General features: G+C 32.6%; 2 protein-coding genes across 4 annotated transcripts; one reads left to right on the top strand and one right to left on the bottom strand.

Moving 5' to 3' along the window:
• Positions 1-68: 68 nt before the first annotated feature.
• On the top strand, positions 69-4,860 carry LOC103486727 (homogentisate solanesyltransferase, chloroplastic-like). The gene is made up of 10 exons (XM_008444775.3): positions 69-494; positions 1,384-1,505; positions 1,613-1,759; positions 2,117-2,342; positions 2,896-2,969; positions 3,634-3,726; positions 3,967-4,084; positions 4,159-4,221; positions 4,431-4,463; positions 4,637-4,860. The coding sequence occupies exons 1-10, from the start codon at positions 276-278 to the stop codon at positions 4,709-4,711; spliced, it is 1,170 nt and encodes a 389-aa protein (XP_008442997.1). The 5' UTR covers positions 69-275; the 3' UTR covers positions 4,712-4,860.
• A 545-nt stretch (positions 4,861-5,405) lies between these two features.
• LOC103486729 (IQ domain-containing protein IQM6) lies at positions 5,406-10,397 on the bottom strand. 3 transcript variants are annotated; one of them, XM_051084074.1, is made up of 9 exons: positions 10,132-10,396; positions 8,441-9,049; positions 8,203-8,317; positions 7,481-7,546; positions 7,313-7,401; positions 7,139-7,226; positions 6,774-7,013; positions 6,510-6,611; positions 5,406-6,365 (listed from the first exon to the last, which is right to left on the bottom strand). In XM_051084074.1, exons 2-9 carry the CDS (start codon positions 8,905-8,907, stop codon positions 5,619-5,621), a joined length of 1,914 nt encoding a protein of 637 aa, XP_050940031.1. In that variant the 5' UTR covers positions 8,908-9,049; positions 10,132-10,396; the 3' UTR covers positions 5,406-5,618. The 3 variants fall into 3 exon arrangements, with proteins under 3 accessions (XP_050940031.1, XP_050940033.1, XP_050940030.1); XM_051084076.1 differs by having other exon boundaries at positions 8,441-9,035; XM_051084073.1 differs by having other exon boundaries at positions 8,203-9,035; positions 10,132-10,397.
• Between the last annotated feature and the right edge of the window lie 3,781 nt (positions 10,398-14,178).

Genomic DNA, 14,178 nt, shown 5'->3' with positions numbered 1-14,178 from the left:
CCACGACGGTAGATTAAAATAAAAAATACATTGAGACGACCAACTTAAATACCAAATTTATAACTTAACATTAATTAATCAATACGCCACATTTGGAGTAGACGTGCGAACTAGAGGCTCCGAGCAATTTTGCCCCTACAATGAATGTTATCTTCCTCTTCCACTTCCACTTCTTTCCGGTCTGATCCTCAGGTCCGATTCAATCGAAATTCTGGCTTGACTTTCTTCAACAAACTCCTCTTCTTTCTTCTACTCCAACTCCGCTCTCTCTCACCATGGAGCATTCCATGTTTCAGTCCGTTTCTCTTCGAGCTCCGGCTGTAAATTCCACTCTCAAGCCTTCTCTGCCTCACACTAAGCTTCTAGTTAGGCCCGCAGCAACTGCACCTTCAAGTTTGCTCCCGAGTTTCGCTCTACATCTGCAGCCGAGATGGCCGTGTAGTTGCAGGAGAAATGTTTTGACTCAATCGTGGAGACGACGAACTTCTATTCAGGTGTGTTTGGTTTTCTTAGTGATTGCTGCTTCTATTTTGTGAATTGTAGTTTGTGATTTTCGTGTTTCTGTTGTTATGCTTGATGAATAACTAGTCTGTGAATGATTGGAATCCGATTGTTGCACTTACATTGTGTTATGAACGTGGAGGAAATGTTTTAATGGAGTTGAGAGCTAACTTTGGGGATCAGAGGTGAAAACTTCCTTACTGCAAGTCTGCAGAAAAAGTCTTAGTGAAATGGAGATGATTCCTTTGTTCGATTGAAGTTCAAATTTGAATACAAGAAAAATGTAATTAGAACTTATAATCCGATTAATTGGGACCCTACTAACGCTTACTGTACAGTGGACACCAAATAATTTGATGAAAATTTGGATTTACTGAAATACTTGTTGTCCTAATGCAGAGCAAACTAGAGAGATGAAATTATTAATTTCGAAAATGTTAATACACTTACTGAACGGTGTGTACTCCAAATGGAAGTTTATCATCAACCAATTTGAACATTCCCTAACTTTGAGAGGCTAAATTGAAAAATATTAATGCATAGAGTACCAACTAAAAACTTCTTGAACATTAGGGATCAAATCACAAAAATACCTGAACATTAGAGACCAAAACATATATTTAACCTCTTTTGTTTTAGTTTTCAATTGCAACCAACTTTATCAAGCGGCAATCTATGAATTTACGTAATTTGTTGGTTAGAGCAGATAAATAAAAACAGGGGAAAAAGAGGCTGGTGTGTATGTTCAAATCTTTACCTTTTATTGCTGTTCTCTTCATAACGATATATTTCAATCCTCAACTTTGTCCTACTTAGTAATTCAAAATTATACTCAGACTATATCTGTCCATGCCATTGATGTTATATAGTGGGTGCTGCCAGGCCTGCACTCAAGTTGGAGCTGCAGGATCTGATCCCCTAGTGAACAATATTTCAGCATTTAGAGATGCTTGCTGGAGGTTTTTAAGGCCCCATACGATACGTGGAACAGCTTTAGGATCTGTGTAAGTGGCTATGCCAATGGATCAGAATAATACACTGCTTTATTGAGACTCCTTCTGGGATCGTTCAATATTTTCCTAACTATTGTAATTTTGATTCATCTTGACAGTTCGTTGGTGACTAGAGCATTGATTGAAAATTCACACCTGATAAAGTGGTCCTTGCTGTTCAAGGCTCTGTCCGGCCTTTTTGCTCTAATATGTGGAAATGGTTATATTGTCGGTATCAATCAGATTTATGATATTGGAATTGACAAGTATGTATATCCATATTTTTCCGTCAATCAGTTTAAATTTGCTTGGTTTCACACCTAATGTCATTCTTACTTGGTTCCTCAATATTGAATCACTAAAGACAATAGGTGGATAATACTCGAATCCACAACCTAATATGTGAATGTGACTGCCATTTCTGCACTCCCCCTCCCTTTCTTTCATCCATTTAAACATCATGGGTCATTTCGAAAGTTGATCTCTGTGGCCCACGATAAACTGTATTTACCAGTAGCTCAATCTACCAATGGAAGAGATGCTTCCTGATTATTTTGAGAACAAATATTTAAATAACTTTGCAGTTATTGCATATAAAATTCCCCCTTTTGTTTGATTTGCAGAGTCAACAAACCGTATTTACCAATAGCTGCAGGAGATCTTTCGGTCAAATCTGCTTGGCTCTTGGTGATATTTTTTGCTGTTGCTGGTCTGTTAATTGTTGGATTGAACTTTGGGCCATTTATCACTTCTCTCTACAGTCTCGGTCTTTTTCTTGGGACTATCTACTCTGTTCCTCCATTCAGAATGAAGAGATTTCCTGTTGCAGCATTTCTTATAATTGCCACAGTACATCCATTTCTCTTTCATTGAAACTTGAACTTCAATTTATGTCATACAGTCTTAATAATTATTATTGAAAATGTGCTGAAAATTAGAAGTTGCAAAAAGTATGGCGTGCTTGCTTGCTACCTGAAATTGAGCTGCCTGCTATTTGAAAAGTAGACCTTCCACTTCATGAAGTATCATTGTTTAAATATTTCCATAAAGTTAACGGCCAAGTCAAACTCCTTATTTCAGAAAATGGTTTTTTGAAAAGAAACTTCAAACATATCACACTGCACTCAGATGTCCAATTTTATACAATTCTTGGTAAGTTGAAAGAACTATTATTTTGTTATGGTTCTAAGAAATTCCATTCTAGTTCAGAAATTGATTTTGAAAATTCTGGTTTAGAAGTTTAGTTGGTGGGGAGCACAGGAGCTATCATATAAACCCTTAACGTGATTATAATGTGCATTGCCAATACCCCTCCCCCGAAGAACTAACGATATGAACATGTCATCTGGTTGGCATGTGCTTTTGTTGATACTAGGGATGATAATTCATCTTAATTATGCAGGTGCGAGGTTTTCTTCTTAATTTTGGTGTCTATTATGCAACTAGAGCTGCTCTTGGACTTACATTTGAGTGGAGGTTAGTCACCATTAATAATTCTCTATACATTTGAGTTGGATGGAATCAGGATGCAGATATATTGCCCTTACTTTAAATTGATTTTCTAGGAAGTTTGAATACAAGAAATTGGGAATGCAAATGCTTAACAAAATCACATTTATTTCGAGAATAGCTAAACTTTGTGTATTCAACCTAAACTTTGTACACATCGTGGAATAGCTGTATATTTTATTAAAGTGTGAAACTAAAATTTTATTGTGAAAATTAAAGATTAAAAAATATCAATAAACAAGTCCTTCAAAAGCGGTCTATCCAATTACAAAAAATGACTCCAATCTAACAAGTTAAAGTTTAGCTCATGATTAGAAAAGGTCGTGTAACCTCTTATGTAAAAGAGAAGGGAAAAAGAATCACGGGTTTAGTTACACCTTAAGTTGGTCTGGGCTCATGTGTTTAGGACCCAAAGCGCATGTAAGATTGCTTTTGATGAAAGTATCGCTGGTAGTTGCTCACTGGTGATATGGGAACTTGGAACAAACATAGTTTGTCTAAATAGAGTCACGGGTTTAGTTTCTGCTTTAGTTATTTTTTTAAGCTTTAGTTGCCTTTTCTTTCACTTGCACTTAATCAGGCTCAAAAAGTCATTGTAGATTTTTACATGTGGACACTAAACCTTTTGCAGCTCACCTGTGGCTTTCATTACCACGTTTGTGACCATGTTTGCTTTAGCAATTGCCATAACAAAAGATCTTCCAGATGTGGAGGGAGATCGCAAGTAAGATTCTCAAACTACTTCCATGTGACAACTTCTTTAGTTGAAGCAATCTTGTTTCCGCAATCTTTTTCCTTCCCGAGGAAGATTACTTTTTTACTGTTTCTTCTATTTATTTTTCTTGCACACTGATTTCTCAGCATGCTTCAATTTTTTGAACTCCATAAGTATCATCTCAATTCTTTTAGGAAGTGTATGCTATGGAATTATCATAATGTCGTCTGAATGAGCATTGTAATAAAGGTTTCAGATATCAACCTTGGCAACAAAGCTTGGAGTTAGAAATATTTCATTTCTTGGTTCTGGACTTCTGCTGTTAAATTATGTTGCTGCTATAGCAGCTGCAATTTACATGCCTCAGGTCCGTATGATGTTTCAACTACAAGTACTTTTGCACATCTCATGAAGTAAATTTGCCAAATTTGATCCTTACAGGCTTTTAACCGTTTCATAATGATCCCCGTTCATGCAATCTTGGCATTGTCCCTCATTTTCCAGGTTTATTTCTTGCATTACTCTCTCACAAACCACAGATGAAAGTGCTATTTGTGCCTATTGTACTTGTCTTTGTTAGATTCAACTTTAAATATTTACATTGATTTGCATTTTCTATTCTTGATTAGTCTGTGTTAATACTAATCAAGAACTAAGTTGACCCTGTTCTTTGACCCAAAACTTATGTAAATCTTGTTTCTTTTGATTCTCAGTCATGGTTGTTAGAGAGAGCCAATTATTCTCAGGTAAGTTCCAGTTCTAGTTGCCAAATGATATTCGTGAAACTTCTCGTGTTAGGAACTACTATGAAAGTATTTTTCTTTACATGTTATTCACTTTAAAGAGTGAGCAACTAAGGCAAGTTTATTCCAACAACAAAAAGTATGGAGCCTAATAATTAATTTAATTTGTTTTGCAGGAAGCAATTTCAACATTTTATCGGTTTATATGGAATCTCTTTTATGCTGAGTATATCATATTTCCTTTGATCTAGCAGAACATTCTTAACCCTATATTCATTTATGATCTTTTTGTGGGTGCATGAGATTTAGAAAGCAAGGATGAGTTCAATTTGTCAACTTGTATATATTGCCATTATAGAATCATGTTGTATTATCATCTAATGAATTCCAGTTATATCAATCGGATTCTCTTTTTCTCTTCTTTTTGTTCATTGGGGAACTTTAACAGTCAGATTCAATATAGTGGTTGTAAAACTTGCAACTATAGGCGTATTCTGTAATCTTTGTTGTGCATTATTATTTATCCTGTGTGAGCAAGACAGGAAAGACAAAACAAGTATATGAACGGTGAGGAAACTTTCATTATTGGAGGATTTGGGTATGTATATACTATGTAGGGCAAAAGGTTTTTCTTTTTGTACAACAAATGTCAGACCTTCAAACTCCATCTCCTGTCATACCTCCAATCTCCATCCCCTTTCACTAATTATCGGAACAGGATTTTACAGATTAAGAATAGAGGATATGGGTTGTCCTCAGGTGAATAGGCCAGGTACGTTTTGTTTTTTAATTTGAAATTGTCAAACAATTCAAATCATTTTTATTGTGCAAGTTGCCTTAATTTTATTATTGTTGAACTAGGTAATATATCATGTTCTAATGACAACCATTTAGATAGTTTAGACACCAAGTTAACTCTGTTAGTTATGCAAACAGAATACTCTCTTTAGGCAACTATGAGATGATGATGATGATACCTCTTCTTGAAAAGAGTCTCTGCATCTATGTATATTAGTAGGCCATGAAAGCATGCAAAAGCTTTTCATCCCTTAGTCCATTTTTGAAGCCTAAAGAAGCACATTAACTATGTATATTTCATCTTTTCTATCCAGTAATTGCAGAGTAATACGTGTGTTACACGTGTTTGTTATTTATATTCTAATTACATTCAGCCTGAGGTGTTGCAGTTTGAGGCAATACCAGGCAATTTGAAGCAAGCGGACTTCTGGCTGTGCTTGTGTCTTTACATGAACATGGAGTTGAAGCCATGGAGCCAATTCGAGACTGGGTCCGGGAATGAGAAGCATGAACAACTCTACCTCTGGGAGACAAGTGAGCTTGCTCTAATACCTTGTTCTGAAGTTCTTGTGGGTAATCTCTCATGCAACCAATTCGAGGTCCAGCTCCAGTTGTCCATCTGCTTGATAATTGTTTTCCCAACTGATATGATTTCATTTCTTTATGTGATACAATCCGTCTTAAGATGTTCTCCTTTGGAATTGGTCGCTCATCGTTGTCTTCTTCATCTTCATCAAATAGGTTCGATTTAGGAACCATGAATTCTTCTTCTGATAAAAATGATTCTTCAGCTGTTTCATAGCCGTCGTCGGATGGAGATTCTGGAATGAGAACTCTACAACTAGCTGGAAGCGTTTCTTTCTTGAATATGTCAAACACATTGCTTCTTTCTGGAATTTGAAGGTTAGTTATCTTTGAGCGTAATCCTCTGGATAATCTTGATATTCTTTGGTTTGGAGTCTCTTCGTGATTAGAGCGCAAACTCGATGGATTATTCTCGTTGATTGTGTCTATTGTATCCATTTCTCCAATATGATCTTTAGAATCTTCTTCAAGACTGGTGAATTTGTCCTTGTTGAGGAGTTCTTCTTCTTCATATGGGCTTTTCTGAGTATATCATAGGCGCACAGAATTTGGATCAGCAGTTATAATCACCAGAAAGAAGTTTACTTATTACATTATATACATAGTCAGAGGTTTGTTTGTTTCTTTAACCAAATATAAAAAATAAGGTTCTTTTGCTTGTTTTACCTCAACATCGGTTAGATCCACATTGTTCTCCATAAGGAAAGACATGAATTCGAGAAAATTTTCCTCTGTAGGAAGATAATGGCCACTGTGAGGCCAAACTGCCTATAAGTTAAGGGGAAAAGAGAAAGGAAATACAGCACGTTAGGTTAGATAATCAAAAGGAATTTTGAAAATTTAAAAAACACTTAAAATAGTATTTAAGAAGTACTTTATAAACAATGAGGCATTGACATTCCAATCTCTATCTTTGTTAATGATCCTAACCTTTAGAATACCATCTTCCACCACCAATCTACCAGCAGCCAAAGTGGCTCCACCAGCCAAGAAACTTGAATGTTGAAATGTACCCTTTTTCTTCAGCCCAACATACAAAGTTTTTGATGTGCTCAATACAAATATCCATTTAGCATCACTTGGTCCTCCTGTTGTGTGAAGAAGTTTCCCACTATACCTGTACAAGAACTTCCCATTTTCCACCACAACCTCATAGGTCTTCCTTTCTATCTGCGTACACGACAATTGAGAACAATGATTAAGAAGAGGAAAAATAAAACCCAACAAAATTGAGCTTTTAATGTATGTTTCATTTTATGTGTCACAGTGATATCTCAGAGGATGGATGGTCTTACAGGACCAAGATATTTGATACATTGTTGGTGAAGCTTATATCTGGGACATCTCTCAAGGTGCACCTCTTTCCCTTCTCCTATATCAAGCCTAATATAAAGAGGATTGTTAGAGTTATTGATATTTATTTTCTTTTGTTAAGCATATTTAGAATTTAGATACCCATTTTATCTTACCAATAGAAAAAGGGCTGTTTGCTATCACAGTGGAGCCATTTGGCGTAGTAAAATTGAAGATTATGGCCGTACCGATGTCTAGGATCAATCTGTTTATGAGAAAGAAACAGTGTCACCAAAAAGAAAACCTTTATAGTTTGATTCTAGTCATGTCGGGAGGGGACTTACTGCCTCGAGCCAATGCTGCAAAGCAAGTTTCCTTGCTTTTTCATCCTTTGACAAACCTTTCCCTACCTATGGAAGAAGTTTGTGTTAGGAATGCCTAGGGAGATTGAATATATTATAGTTTTAAAACTTTTGCATCTATCGATGATTTTAGATGATGTCAAAGTAAGCAAGAATAGGTTTACAAACCCAAAAAATAAAGTGGAGTAGGCCCTACTTAAGGTACAGAAAAATTACATGATAGCTTAACTAACTTTAGAATGTAAAATAATCAATAAGATATTTTATAATTTCATTTTTCTATTAAGATACAAATTAATATTTCATTAATATAGTTTTTTTCTATTGAAAATTTGGATAATTATTAAATTTTTATTTCTCTCGTAAACAAATCCATAAAGAAAATGCTCATGAAAAAGAAAAGAAAAGAAAAGAAAAGAAAAAGAAAGCCCATCGTCTATATGTTTTTCAATTTTACTTTTTTCCTTTTAACTATATGTACTTTCGATTTTCCTTAAAAGTATACCACTTTGGAACTATTGCAGGATTGCAAGGTGGATGATCCAACCCTCTTACTTGCTTTTAATACTTTTTAGGCCTCCATGAAGGTGTTATTCATTTGCATAACTATAAATCAAACTCTTTCTAAAACTTAAAACTTTAGGTCCAATGATCCATAAGAAACGAAGCAACAAATAATGTTTTTGTTTTACATTTTTAGTTACCTTAGCAGCCCTGGTTCTAGCCCTCGACCACCGTGAAATTGCGGTCTCTGGTTTTTCAATATCAAAGAATGATATTGAACTTCTCTTGAGTTCGGCAAAATCCAACAGCTTCCACCTATTAAGTGATGATTTAGGAAAAGAAAACTCCAAACCTTTACCACTCCTGCTCTTGAAAGGGTAGATTGACATGAACATGCTTAAAATTTTCAAGAGAGTACAAACGAATTTGGACACAAACCATCTTTGTTCCACAAGAACAGCACAATCTGCTAACTGTCTCCTTGTTCTAAAGCTCTTGTACACTTTCTGTAGCCTCAATGCAGCACTATAGTGTTGGTGCCGTGGTTCTGAATATCTCGGTGTCGAGTAATTCTGTGGCGACAAGAACTGTTCATTCCTACATTGATCGTAATTCTTAGACCCTAACGATATTCCAAACTCACTATTTTCCATCTCTGCAGATGGAGTTTTGAATGAATTGACGGTCTCCAATTCCCTTGTTCTTGTGGTAATTGGACGTTCAAATCTGATGCGGTGAGAACCGAAGGATTTTACTATCGTTGGCTCTGAATCTCTTCCGTTGAAACTAACAGAACGTAATGGATTCCTCATCTCTCCATCTTGGAAACTAATAGATCTAACAAGAACAGCATCAAAATCCAAATCTTCAAAATCTCCCATTGGACATGAAAACAGTTGCCCCATTCTTCCTTCCTTAATTAATTAATTATATATATATAATATATTTTTTTTTTATTTTTTTTTTTTCCTTTTCCTATCCAAAATTTCACACTTCAATCCCAAATCACCCAGACATATAGGGTCTCGATTTCCTGTAACATCAAAACTAGAAACACAGTAATTAAACATTGCCATATTTTATCAAGCTTTGTTCTCATGACTTTCATCTATCAATCAAGAGACATGCCATGCTTAGTAATAATAATAATAATAATAGAAATTAAATATGAACTAATCTTACATATGCTACTACTATGTTCATATTTGAGAATTATTTTGTTTTTTTCCCCTCAATATCAGCCTATAAAACTACTACTGCTACTACTTCCCCTGTTTCTACCTTACCCAAAGTTTGAGAACTAAAAAAAAAATATAAAACTATAAAACTAAGCCTTTTCTTAAGGGAAAAAAAAACGTTGGCTTAGAATTCATATGGTTCATTTAAAGGACTACCTCCAAATATTGTAAAATAAACAAAACAAAAATATTTACAAAATATAACAAAATATCACACTCTATTTTGGTCCAAGATAGATTATGATATTTTATTATATTTATAAATATTTTTAGAAGTTCTATTATTTAAAATAATTTCCTAAAAAAATGAGAACCTCACCAAAAACTTACAAAAAACCCAAAACTAAAACAAAATGGTATCTAACGGGGTATATATATATATATATAAATATATATATATACAAATACTCAAATTGTCTTAGACAATCCTCAAGGGTTGTTTGAAGAACAGTGATGAAATGAGTTTGGATTGTAATTTAATCCAAAAGTCCATGGTTGGCCCAAGCATTTTAGGTTCAATATGTAATACTTGACATTTTCCAAGCAAACTCTCTTTCTACCATTGTACGCTTCACAATCTCATTTACATTCCCATTAATTCCATTCCATCCTTGATTTCTCGTGCATCCCTACACCCTTAAGATAGTAATGATATTACATTAGCTCTCAAAACACCCAAAACATCCCTCCAAACACCCCTAAACATCCCTGTTAATCACAAACCAGAAATTCCTCAAAATTTATCCAATAACTTCACCCATCAATCAGAAAACATGTCACATTTCAAAATTGACAATACAATAATAACGATAATGATGAAGGTACAAGAAGTTGGGGGAAATGGAAAAAGAACAGGGAAAATAATTTGAATGGGAAAGGAAATGTTCTAACCTGAATCCGAGACAATTAGGAAAATCGGAGAGGAGAATAGTTTAAGGGTAAGGAAAGATGGGAGAGCGAGGAGAGAGGAGAGAGAAGAGATATAGTAGAGCTAAGGAAAATTAGCCAAATGTGGGTTTCAGAGAAGAAGAAGAAGAACAAGAACTGGTTGGCTATTAATGAGAGACAGAGCGTTGATTGTGGGTTTTTTTTTTGCCTTTCACATTTGGTTCTTATTACAGCCTTTCTCTCCCTTTGCTGACTCTCTCGTTTCCCCCATTCTTGGACCTTTTCTATTATTAGATTTGTTCCTAATCAAAGAGAAGTGTTTCTTTCATATTGCCACCATGGATCAAACTTCATCTCTTAAATATTAATTCTACCCTAAAGCTTAAAATACATCTCTCCCAATTTTAATTCTTCTTGTTAATTGTTAACTGTTAATTTCATCCAAAATTCAGGTAAATATGTCTTTTAAAAACTCACTAAAACTAGTAAATTTCTTTATTCTGTTTATAGTTCACTAAATCTTTCTAAAACTAATGAATTTCAACAGAATTTATTATGATGTCCGTTTTTTATTGGGTTTAAAATATCATCTTGGTCCTATGATTTGAGAGGAGTTCAATCTTAGTCCATGATTTTTGTAAATGTCAGTTTTTAGTCTATATTGTTTCAATAACTTTTCAATTTAGTCGCTTCAGTTTTTTGTATTCGATTTTTTTCAATATTAATATTTTAAGTGTATATTTTAGAACGATATTGACATATAGTATGAGAATTGTTATTATTGAACTAATAAAGTTAATTTTGAGGGACTAAACTTAATATTTATTGAAAATGTTAGGACTAAAATTAACTAGTGATAAAAAATTATGGATAGTAATCGAACAAGTCCATAATTCTTATTTTAACCCTTTTTTTTTTCTTATGTGTGTTTAAGTTGATCTAATTTTGCATTGGACACATGTTTTATATTTATTAAGGGTATATGAGAATATTCTTATTCTCGACTTAAAAGATTGTAATATTTATTAAGTATAAGTTTGATTATGCAACATTTATCCGACCTAACTTTAGAAAATAAAAAATTTAAGGCAACATATCATCAATAGTAGGATTGCTCCAAGCTAAAAGCTAAATACACTCAACTATAAATTTTTTTATGATTGAGTCACCGAAAAGAGAAATGTACTTTTGTTATAGGTAGTAGCTTTCAATTCTTTTAAGTCTCTCTTGGCTATATTTTCATATCCTCTGCATCTCTCATTTGGATGAGACCTCGGTTTATTCATTTCTCCTTGCTAAATTTGGGCAGTTACAATAACTTCAATTCGAGAACAAATAAATTATTTAAAATTATTTAGAACTTTCTATAGATTTAATTATGTTTTCAATAAATTCATATCAAACCAAACTTCTTTAAAGATGATTTATGGTGTCTAAATAATTTTTTTTCGTAATAAAGATAATCTTTTAAGATTTGTTTAACCTGTCAAAGCAAGAGTATAGTTTAACTTGCATGTGTATGTGTGTTAGCCATTAGAATGTCTCTCATTTTAATATACTACTCATTTAATAGGAAAAAGAGATGTTTAACCCAAGTACCATATAAATGTATGGCTTTGTTTTATCTCAATTACCACAAAATCTTGATTAAGGTTTTGTGTGCAATTGAAGAAAACAAATGGCTCAGTTTGGACGAGATGAATAATATCAATATTTAAGGAAATTGACAAATAACAAATCACACCAAATGCAATTTCTAACATAACTTTAATGTCTTTAAGAACTTTTTTGCAATCATCCCACATCCTCGAGAATCTTTGGTATGGTAGCTTCGAGTTTTGACTTACCGAATCAGTGTATACCGATTTTTTGAGTCATCGCTATATAATTTGATTGCCACAACTTTTGTAAATTGTAAAATCTAAATGTTTATTTTCCTCCCTACAACTTTACTATCATATGTGATGATAGTGAGAATTCAAACTTACTATACTTTAGACATAAAAACAACTTAATTACTGCTTTTTGCTCATGGTTGCAAAACATAAGTGCCCCTTAAGCTCCTTTTTGCTCATGGGAGCGATTAGTTTAGAAAGTGGGAAATTGACTATGATGTTTGGTGAATCAATTACAATAAGGGGTAATTTTTCTCTCATTAATGCAACCAATTATATGTTACTGCATGATTTATTTAAGTCTTATAGGATAGATATACTGAGTCATTTTTCAACTCCATTTGTTCATGATGCAACCTTCGTATAGCGTGAAATTACTGGATATTTGCAATATAGTATGTTCAAAATGTTTTGACATTGCTTTTACTCTAAAATGTGTTAGTCAATTCTCTCAAGTGTTATTCACTTTATCATTGTAAAATTAATCTAATTTTTGTTATCCATGTGGATGTAATGATATTTTGTATCAACATGGTCATTTGTCTCTTGTTGTTTATGATCAAGATCAATAGCTACAATCTTCTTTCTTTTTATGACACGTTTTTTGAAATCTCCATTACATGCAAATCAAGAGTTATTATGCTTGTACTAAATGTGTTTAGATTGATCGTCACCTTGTTTGGAATAAAGTTGTATAAAACATGCCAAGATCAATTATCATTTTTTTCTCGAAATATAAACTTGTTAGTTTATTACTAAAGCTCTATTGATCGAGTCATTCTTAATTTTGGAAGCAAACATTTGGTTTTTATCTAGTACGTGTTATAACTAATTATATTGCCTTCTTTGGTAAAAAAACGTGAAAGTGAAGATGGCAACATCCATCATGAGATCACAAGTAGATGCTTTAACTCCTAAGCTATTATTGTATCGGTGTAATTAGTGAGATTGTTAATGGATGGTTACTAAAATCAAGCTTTATATTATGAGCTATTTGGTATATTTGGTGAAACTCATTAACTTCAAGATTTATTAAAACTACAAAAACTAAATAGCTAAATGAAACAAAATCTAAATTAACAACTAAGAACGCTATTTTAACTACCAAAATGAGGACAATCTAACTAGCCTAATTCTACGAGCTTCAATTAACTCCAATACCTGTATTATCGTCTCGAAGTTCGTAGTTCGATTTTTCCACCTCATATATTGTAGGGGAAAAACAATATTTAACCTAAATTAAAATTTACAAATATCATCATTTTATTCGGTTATTCTCAAAACAAAATCTATTATTATTATTAAAAAAAAACAATTATATTTAGATTCCAATATATAACATACCCTATCATTTCCTTAAACAAATCCTACCTTCTATTTTATGTTTCAATTAAATTATAAAAAACGTTTCTAAACTCTGTAGTCTACGTTAAAAGTATTCATTAAAGTTTGAAAATTTTAAGAATGCTCTTAAACTTTATAAAAAGTAAAAAAAAGACACTCTCTAACCTTAATTTTGGATAGAAATTATTATACTCAAATACTATTAAAAAACTTTAGAAATACCATAGAAGTTAAAAGAAATTAAAATCTACTCTCCTCGATCTAAATTTTATATCAATTTTCTCACCAAATAATATAAAAACCAAAATTTTAAATTAAAACATAAAATTTCACAAAAACTCACAAATTTTTGGAATAAAAATTTATTCTTAAAAAGAAATTAAAACAAGGGTTTTCTTTTCCAATAAATAATAAAAAATACAAGCTATTGCAAAAAACCACCCACAAACTCATTAAACTTCATTTTTTCATAAAGTATAAATTTTTCTATTTTACCATTTTTGACCATTTTCTTTAAAACATTAACTAGTCAAATAAAAAAAGTATTTGACCATTGATGCATATCGAAAATATTTTTAAACTTTCGAAATTTAAAAAAATACTCTAAAACCTAAAAAAAGTTAATTTTGTTATTTAGTACAGTCAATACCGTTTTGCTTCTTTATTTTAATTGTTGTTTTAGTATGTCTTAAGCGAGTAGATAAATTTATTTTGAAATTTTTGGGATTTATGTTCTAAATTATTTTTATTTTTATTTTTATTTTGATGGAAACAAATACAAAATCTCTATTAATGAGAGTTTTTTTTTTTA

This window comes from Cucumis melo, chromosome 4 (assembly GCF_025177605.1).
Source record: "Cucumis melo cultivar AY chromosome 4, USDA_Cmelo_AY_1.0, whole genome shotgun sequence".
In the NCBI taxonomy this organism is placed as follows: domain Eukaryota; kingdom Viridiplantae; phylum Streptophyta; class Magnoliopsida; order Cucurbitales; family Cucurbitaceae; genus Cucumis; species Cucumis melo.
Note: the sequence above shows the minus strand (reverse complement) of the source record. Positions and strands in the feature narration are given on the sequence as shown.

Coding starts and splice junctions, on each gene's coding strand:
- LOC103486729 (XM_051084073.1), bottom strand. CDS start 8,907: ATGGGGCAACTGTTTTCATGTCCAATGGGAGATTTTGAAGATTTGGAT. Junction 7,402..7,480: donor TGCAGCATTGGCTCGAGGCA/GTAAGTCCCCTC, acceptor TCTCATAAACAG/ATTGATCCTAGACATCGGTA. Junction 7,227..7,312: donor AAACAGCCCTTTTTCTATTG/GTAAGATAAAAT, acceptor TCTTTATATTAG/GCTTGATATAGGAGAAGGGA.
- LOC103486727 (XM_008444775.3), top strand. CDS start 276: ATGGAGCATTCCATGTTTCAGTCCGTTTCTCTTCGAGCTCCGGCTGTA. Junction 3,727..3,966: donor GATGTGGAGGGAGATCGCAA/GTAAGATTCTCA, acceptor ATTGTAATAAAG/GTTTCAGATATCAACCTTGG. Junction 4,222..4,430: donor CATTGTCCCTCATTTTCCAG/GTTTATTTCTTG, acceptor TTTGATTCTCAG/TCATGGTTGTTAGAGAGAGC.